This window comes from Panulirus ornatus, chromosome 35, assembly GCF_036320965.1.
Source record: "Panulirus ornatus isolate Po-2019 chromosome 35, ASM3632096v1, whole genome shotgun sequence".
Classification (NCBI taxonomy): Eukaryota; Metazoa; Arthropoda; class Malacostraca; order Decapoda; family Palinuridae; genus Panulirus; species Panulirus ornatus.
In genome coordinates this window covers 11,920,687-11,929,835 of record NC_092258.1, presented here as the reverse complement: position 1 = coordinate 11,929,835, position 9,149 = coordinate 11,920,687, and the positions used below count along the sequence as shown (strand labels likewise).

The 9,149-nt window shown below is 47.5% G+C and overlaps 1 protein-coding gene across 5 annotated transcripts in view; it reads right to left on the bottom strand.

Annotated features, from left to right (window-relative positions):
- Nucleotides 1-845: 845 nt before the first annotated feature.
- LOC139760149 (chymotrypsin-like elastase family member 2A) overlaps nucleotides 846-9,149 on the bottom strand; it is an 8,547-nt gene continuing 243 nt past the window's right edge. For 4 of the 5 annotated variants that reach the window (XM_071683041.1, XM_071683042.1, XM_071683040.1 and 1 more), the window contains exons 2-8: nucleotides 8,397-8,606; nucleotides 7,227-7,349; nucleotides 5,769-5,946; nucleotides 4,722-4,839; nucleotides 3,264-3,405; nucleotides 2,627-2,769; nucleotides 846-1,557 (exon numbers count right to left, since the gene is read on the bottom strand). In XM_071683041.1, the coding sequence (XP_071539142.1) occupies nucleotides 1,390-1,557; nucleotides 2,627-2,769; nucleotides 3,264-3,405; nucleotides 4,722-4,839; nucleotides 5,769-5,946; nucleotides 7,227-7,349; nucleotides 8,397-8,541 (1,017 nt within the window). In that variant the 5' untranslated portion in view covers nucleotides 8,542-8,606 and the 3' untranslated portion in view covers nucleotides 846-1,389. Of the gene's footprint in view, nucleotides 1,558-2,626; nucleotides 2,770-3,263; nucleotides 3,406-4,721; nucleotides 4,840-5,768; nucleotides 5,947-7,226; nucleotides 7,350-8,376; nucleotides 8,607-9,149 lie in introns of those variants that run through there. The other variant, XM_071683044.1, reaches the window with a different exon arrangement.

The following is a 9,149-nucleotide window of genomic DNA, read 5'->3' as shown; positions in this document are numbered from 1 at the left end:
AATTTCCTGGGCATCCTGTATCATAGTTTTGAAAAGATTCAAACTGTGTATCCACATGAATTGCCACATGAGGCTGTGCCTAGCATGGCCTCACACACACACAAACAGAAACACAAGGCTGTGCTTCACATGACCATATACATACATATGGCTGTGCCTCATGATCCCACATAGCCTGGGCTGTGCTTTAGATCATCAACCACTCCTGAATTCTACCTCACGTAACCACATACACTCCGAGCTGTGCCTCGCATGACCACACTCACCACGAGCTGTGCCTCGCATGACCACACTCACCACGAGCTGTGCCTCGCATGACCATACACACCACGGTCTGTGCCTCGCATGACCACACACACCACGAGCTGTGCCTCGCATGACCACAATCACCACGATCTGTGCGTCTCATGACCACACACACCACGGTCTGTGCCTCGCATGACCACACACACCACGAGCTGTGCTTCGCATGACCATACTCACCACGAGCTGTGCCTCGCATGACCACACACACCACGAGCTGTGCCTCGCATGATCACACTCACCACGAGCTGTGCGTCTCATGACCACACACACCACGGTCTGTGCCTCGCATGACCACACACACCACGAGCTGTGCCTCTTATGACCACACTCACCACGAGCTGTGCCTCGCATGACCACACTCACCACGAGCTGTGCTTCGCATGACCATACACACCACGGGCTGTGCCTCGCATGACCACACACACCACGGGCTGTGCCTCGTATGACACACACACCACGAGCTGTGCCTCGCATGACCACACATGAACATCGTCTACCAGCTTACTCAAAAAATAAATCAAAGACAACACTAATGCCTGCATTCTTTTTTATTATCATTTTTGGGTATAAGCTACAATGCCCTTTTTTATAGGGAAGGTTTGATATCTGAGAGGTGCACGGTGAAGGCTTCTCATTACCTCTGAAGGTGTTCGGCCTTCTTATGTATATCATTTTCCATCACATCATATAAATTACAAATCACATCTGTTGAAATCAAATCAAATAAGGATGGGAACAGAATAGCCATCTTAGAGTGATTAATTACTTATGTTTTAAATTACTTATACTTTCTTTAGCATAACTTATTACTTAACTTAGTTATCAATTATATTCTAAGGTAAGATGGCTAATTTACATCAGACTTCTAGAATCAATATATGATGTTTAAGTTTACGGTTTTCACGTCTGGGAACAATATTGTTTACCTCAGGTGAGATGAGTCAATGAACCGTAGATATGTCAGGGAGCTGAGGGTACAGATATGGCTGGGAGGGGTATATCCTTGACGACCCGACTCTTTAGCTACTGCTGGTGACGTGATTCTGCCCTCATCTTCCCCTTCCGAGCTGCGTCGGGATGGGCTCAGCACTCCTTTTCACTGATGTGGTCTGTGATCCACTTGTGGTACTTGGAGACGCGGGTATACACGCCAGGGATCTCTCCGGCACAGCCGGACCCGAAGCTGACAACACCCACTTGAGACCACTGTTTCGGGCCCACCTTCGCCACCAGGGGCCCGCCGCTGTCACCCTGACAAAAGGCCAAGCCCATAGTCATATTATTATCATATCCTGAAGGGGGTATCAACGTTACGACGTTAGATGCTCTGAAAAGGAAGCTTAAGATGCATCAATCTTGCCCAGAGTAAATATATGACAGTATATCTAGAGCTATAAGATGATGACACAGCGCCTTCCCTAGATTCATGAAAATTCCCAGGCAATGGGCCTAACATTGTAGATATTGTAATAAACTAATGGCATGCTAGTCGGAAATGACATTTGTCTTAAGAATACATCTAGCTCACGATTAGTTAACCGAAGAGATGGAAACGATAATAAAAAACTATACATATACACAATGATTGTGCATTACAAATGTAATTCAAGTGAAGGAGTAAATGTAACAAATATAAGTATCAAATACAATGTACAATTAAATAGTTACTCATAGTATAGATTTCGGGACCCAAGAACTTACAAGAGAATAGTTAGAGCTAAATATTCATCATAGAGAACGAAACAAAAAGAAAGCATGATATAGGGTAAACATAGCTAAATTTTGAGTGCCACTACAAAAGAAAAGGGACAAGAGTTGAAGTAAAGATAGAACCAGGGAGTGTGATCTAATTCCAGACAAACTTAAAGTGATATGAAATGTACCGTGACATAAGACTTTCTGTAGGGCTTTGTATACCCCATCCTGCCGTTTAAACATGCATTTGAAATAAGCCTCTACTGAGCAACAGAAATGACGGAAAGACCATATTTCAAGATTTGTACCTTTGTGTTTCCATCCCATCATCTCTTTACTCATTCTGCTTATATCATGAGCACCAAGACCCGGGGCTCCCCCCTTGGCCACCAAGATCTGGGGTCCCCATTCTGGCTCCCCATCCTAACCACCAAGACCTGAGGCTCCCCATCCTAACCACCAAGACCCGGGGCTCCCCATCCTAACCACCAAGACCCGGGGCTCCCTATCCTAACCACCAAGACCCGGGGCTCCCCATCCTAACCACTAAGACCCGGGGCTCCCCATCCTAACCACTAAGACCCGGGGCTCCCTATCCTAACCACCAAGACCCGGGGTGTCTCACCACACAAGCGTCCTTCCCCTTAGTGTAGGTACACATCATGTTGCCCGTGATGGCAACGGTGCCTGTGTAAGCTTTTGAGCAGGTGGCTTCGTCGACCACGTCCAGTTCCACTTCCATCAACTTCTTGGGCTTCTGGTCTCCACCTGCAGGGTAAAGGCTTAGCGTTAGCCTCCTGACCATTTCTATGTATGTTCCACAACACTCACAGTGTCAACATACTGTCATACTCTATCAATGTTTTCACAGTATAATTATTCATCAAGATATCAACGAAGGTATTTTATTAAGAGCAGGACCTGCCTGCCGACTATAACTTTCATGATAACTTTCATGCTTTTAGATACATTTTCTCTTCATAACACAAGAAACATTTATATACGTAAGTATTGCAAATGTATACTATTTACGTTAGACATTCTTTTCGTACACTATTAAGGTAAATATGTCTAAGAAATTACCCAAACTTCTGTTCATTACAGCATCAGCGAATGGACTCACTCGGCAACAGGCGAGAAAGAAGAAGGGAGGAAACATATAAGAAATCATGGAATACAGGGAAATGGCGGGGGGAATGAGGGATACTAGAACCATATCCATGCAGACGAAGGTCCTGCCGAAGTGTGGGGTTAGAGCTTACCAGACTTCAGCTTGCCCCAGCCTGCCACTATCACCTTGTCGCCAGCCTTCACGTCCCCCTGCACGCCTAGGCACGCTGGGCCCACCTCTCTGTTGAAGGTGACTTTCTTGGACAGCTTGAGCAAGGCTATGTCATCTTTACGCTGCAAAGGAAAAAGTGAGGTGTTACGTCGTCGCTTTTTCACGAACGCAAACACTGAGGGCCTAGGACCTATATGCTCTCTATAGTCCGTCCTCCCGAGATGTGTCTCTCTCTCTCTAGCGACTGACGCAGGCTGTTGCTCCTGCCATGAAATTCTTGTCCTCATTTGACATCCCTCATAACTTTGCCCCTTGCACTGGTTTACCCATTCATGCATACGAAACATGGGACTACATTCAGACACATTTCCTTTCACTTAATTTCTTTTTCAAAGCTACATTCGTCTATTTGTACTTAGGCAATTATCTCAACACTCATACATAACACTGTGTCTTCACTCACTCCACATAGGGAACCCAAAACCCACGTCTTTAAACCACCACCGACCACAACACAGACAGTTGATACGTCGTTCACTAAAATCTAACTAAGATTTCGATAGTTTTGTAAATGTACAAAAAGTAAAAAAGGAACTCTCCCTTCTCTACAGGAGATTTTTTCTGCATGAGATGGCTTCCGGACCACATATTCACTACAGTACAACTTCTAGCCCTGTGCATTAAATGGTAGGGGGAGTTAGCTCTCTTTTCTCAATCACTGAAAGATGCTTTCACTCTCATTCTCATCATTCTCTCAACATTTGGCTTGTGAATGAAGACGTTTACCACGCGTTATTTTACCTTCATTTCTAAAATCCCTTGACATTCTCTGCAGACTTACTGAGATGCCTTATTCTAAAAGTATGAAGACTGCAGGGTCGTGGGATTGTCACCCTAGAAGTATTTCTTCTCTTTTATTGTTGGACGTGGGAGTGACCCTGTAGCACTGTTGGACGTGGGAGTGACCCTGCAGCACTGGTGGACGTGGGAGGGACCCTGCAGCACTGGTGGACGTGGGAGTGACCCTGTAGCACTGGTGGACGTGGGAGTGACCCTGTAGCACTGGTGGACGTGGGAGTGACCCTGTAGCACTGATGGACGTGAGAGTGACCCTGTAGCACTGGTGGATGTGGGAGTGACCCTGTACCACTGATGGACGTGGGAGTGACCCAGTAGCACTGGTGGACGTGGGAGTGACCCTGCAGCACCGGTGGACGTGGGAGTGACCCTGTAGCACTGGTGGACGTGGGAGTGACCCTGTAGCACTGGTGGACGTGGGAGTGACCCTGTAGCACTGGTGGACGTGGGAGTGACTCTTAATGGGAAACATGTGTATGAGCAGGTCTAGTGTTTCCTGTGATATTGACGAAAGTGAGTGTTGGAATCTGAATTTTTTTGTGTGGATAAGAGAAATGCGACTAGAGTGCCGAGGACTTACGTTGTAGCTGTCGTAGTCCTCATGGATGATGATCTTCGACACCTTGATGGCTGAGGACGTGTCTTTCACATTGGGTAGGTCGTGTGTCCCTACGTAGACATATATCTCCTTCACGTCCCTGTCCGTGGTGATAAAGACAGTGTTACTGACACTGCTACGACCACTATCATCTCTGCTACTGCTACTACTACTACTACTACTATTAGTACTACTACTACTACTGCTACTACTACTACTACTACTAGCACTACTACTACTACTACTACTACTACTACTACTACTACTACTACTACTACTACTAGCACTACTACTACTACTACTACTACTACTACTACTACTACTACTACTACTACTACTACTACTACTACTACTACTTCTACTACTACTATGGTTTCCTTTACTACTGCTATTGGTACTATAGTTTGTATTAGTGGGACTACTATCCCTCTTATTACTATGACTATTTCAACAACTCTCACTACAACTACTATTGCTACGACCGTTGTCACTACTACTACTACTGCTTCTGCTACCATCATTGCAACAGCGACGACTCCTACCACTGCTGTTTCAGCAGTAGGTGAATAGATGACTATTGCTCTGTCCAACAGCAGTGCTGTCCCGTGACCCACCCGGCGTTACAATAAACACGGGTCAGCATGACCCTCTGGGCACGTCCGCTCCCCTAATGTGAGCCATAGGGAGGCCCCCTCTTGCTTACCCATCACCTGGGAACGTCCGTTCCCCTAACGTGAGCCATAGGGAGGCCCCTCTTGCTTACCCATCACCTGAGCACGTCCGTTCCCCTAATGTAAGCTATGGGAGGCCCCTCTTGCTTACCCATCACCTGGGCACGTCCGCTCCCCTAACGTAAGCCTATGGGGAGGCCTCTCTTGCTTACCCATCACCTGGGCACGTCCGTTCCCCTAACGTGAGCCATAGGGAGGCCCCTCTTGCTTACCCATCACCTGGGCACGTCCGCTCCCCTAACGTGATGCTTACCCATCACAACGCCCTTGTCTCTCCCTTCCAGACGGAGGGTCTTACCCGGAGGCGCAGTGGGCGGCGGTGAGGACGAAGGAGCGGGTGATGAGGGATCCGCCACAGCCGAAGTTTTCCTTGGACGAGATCATGTGGAGGTAGACCAGCCAGGGGTACTCGTGCTCGCTGGCCTCTGACCCGCCCACGATCCTCGGGACAGTCACCATTGCATTGCCACAGTCCTCTGAGGACAAGGATGGAGGAGGCTGGGGTCACTACACACACACACACACACACACACACGTTGGAGACGCGGTCGCCTCAGTGTAAACAAAAACCACGGCCCCTGAACGTTGAAGGGGTGACCCAGCTGACCAGAGTCACCCACTAAATTTCCTCGAGGGTTAGAGAGACGATCGCCCAACTGACCCTCGTCACCACAGTCTCCTTGTACCAACCAGTGCTCGCGCAGGTATATGAACTGTCCCATACCTACTACAGCGAGAGTCATAAATAGTCGATGAACAAGTGCACAGCTAAGCAAGCAGCAAATGCCCTAGTTTTCACGTAATCATGAGTAGGTCAAACACTATATTACTGTAACGCAAACAACCTGAAAATATTCTCCAATTTACGTTCACTATTAAGTACATTACATATGTCAACTACAGTTCAACAAGTATGTAACTTTAAATCACTTAATGTTTACCATTTAATACATAATGTATGTCACCACAATACTCCTCCACATCAACCAATATGTAATGTTACATCAATTGATGTTCAACGAATTACCACTAGATGTATAACGTATAAACCATAAGATATGCTCTGTAAAACTCCCTGTACTGTCCAGATATACCTTACTCATGTGTTTATCCAAAGAGCAGAAGTATCCAGCCCTATCTTGATCTTAAGCTCTTTTGTGATTAACTAGTTACTATCATATGACCTCAGTTATGTAATTCCTCGTGTGCATTTTCAGCCAAATGGCTACATCAATTCAATAAACCATTTCTTATCTATTAATCATACACGACACACACATACAAGAGGTCGCTAGAGACATCTAGATGGCGCCGTGGGCAGACGCTTGTGTGTGTGTATGTCTTCACACCAGCATCTTCCTTGCGTCCCTCCCACCACCATCTCTATAACCAGGCACGACCACTCTCCTCCCCACTCACCGTGACCCACCAACCAGATCACTACCACTCCATAGACCTCACACACCACAACGTCATCACTGTTCACCACCATAAACTTTATCACCACTAATACCACCACCACCACACACTCGCCTGGTAAAGATAAAAAAAAATGAAGTAATTCCCTGATTACTGAGAAGTCTTAACAGTTTCCTCGATCGAAGTATGATATCGATCACTTATGAGGCCTAACACGAGACTTGGCTCAGGGAAAGAAGTGGAGAACACAGACGAGACAATACATCGAGGTAAGGAGATGGTGCCTCACTGGCGTGAACCTCCCTCCACCTACGACACAAACACGACACACACTCACTGCAAACCAGGCGGGCAGTGATGGCCGCTGTCTTCGTTAACCGGTGGCCGTTACCGAAGGCGTTGATTTGGTAAGTCGTCGTATCGTTCTCGGAAGTCTCAGGTCCCTGGCAATGCTCCCGAACTGGTGGGGAGAAGACAAAGAACTCAGATCACCAACGCAAGGTCTGTCGAGGCGTTAGAAGCACCAGGGCAAGTGTAGAGATCGTGAGCGGACACTCAGCTCGAGGTGGTATGAGCAGCTGTGCTCCCACCCACCGGCTGACTGGCGACACATACACACACACACACACACACTCGAGGCAGTGAGTCCCCCTACGAGTACAAAGCTCCCTCCCACATGCACGTAGAGAGAACAACACACATATATACACACACACTCACCTCGAGGGAAGTATGGCACCTACCTGTCCATGTATGGTGTCAGGCACCACCTCTGCTGCCGTCTTGGGTCCTGTAAGCCTGGGAAAACTGTCCTCCATCGGCTTTCCCGGTAGGTACAGACAGACGCAAAAGAAGCCTGGAAAAGATGCCAGGTGGACTCCGGTTCTCCTCTTCCAGACACAATCGCTTGGTGATGCGTACTTTCACGTTCAAATCTCTCTCTCTCTCCCATCACTCTCTCACAGGGCTTCACCACTCTCTCCCACAGGGCTTCACCACTCTCTCCCACAGGGCATCACCACTCTCTCCCACAGGGCATCACCACTCTCTCCCACAGGGCATCACCACTCTCTCCCACAGGGCTTCACCACTCTCTCTCACAGGGCTTCACCACTCTCTCCCACAGGGCATCACCACTCTCTCCCACAGGGCTTCACCACTCTCTCCCACAGGGCATCACCACTCTCTCCCACAGGGCTTCACCACTCTCTCCCACAGGGCATCACCACTCTCTCTCACAGGGCTTCACCACTCTCCTGCCACATTTGTTCACCAGATCTACCCACCACAAGCAACAGTCTGCTGGCTCTTCCCCAGCAGGCCCGTCCAGCACACGCTCCAGACCCCTGACTGTTCCGCAAGAGCCACTCACTCCCTGGCCCTCTCTCCTCACCCACTGTCCTTAAAACCTCTCTTGAAACTCAGTAACAATGTGCCAAATCATATCAGAATTTCTCATATAATTTGATGGTAAAACAACTACTTACGCAACACCTAAAAGTCATACAGTGTTTCAGAGAATGTTGAGAAGTGGAGCAGAGGCCACAGTAGTGTTGCGTCCAAAGCCCACCCGACATCAGAGAGGTGTCATGTGTTGTAAGCTCACGTGAGAGGACGAAACGAAAGGTGGAGCCGACCCCAGGGCAGGTCATCTCTGGTCCACAACAGACCAGCAGGGTTCTCAAGGCCCAAGTCTATATAAACCTGTCAGTATGGTCTGAAATGATAACAAAAATGATGGTGAGTGAAACTAAATCGTTAAAGACAAAGGCAAATTAAAGTAACCGAGAACAACATTGTCTTAATTCCTCTCTGTTGTTTCCCCACATCCTTGCGAGGTAGAATCGAAAACAGACGAAGGAGCCACGGGGGAAAAGTCGCTCTCTTGTCTCCTTCCTATGTTTCCAGGTCAGGAAAAGAAGGAACACAGGAAGGGAGGATTTCGCAGCTGATTCCGGCCCCCGTCCCTCTAAGTCTCCTCTTTCGAGACACAAGGGAATACGTGGGCAGTGTCATTTCTCCTTTATACCTTGGGATAACGTGGAAAAGTATTGCATAATAATACCATAAGGATATCAATGATGGCTGATGAATGACAGATAATAAATGACTCTGTCTCTCAGTATCCATTAACTCCAACAACATAGTCTACATATACATAATCACTCTTGCATTATTACATGACGTAAGGATACATAGCCTAAGATGACAAAAGCTAGAACTACACATGTATACCCAGTGGAATTTATACGTTCACACA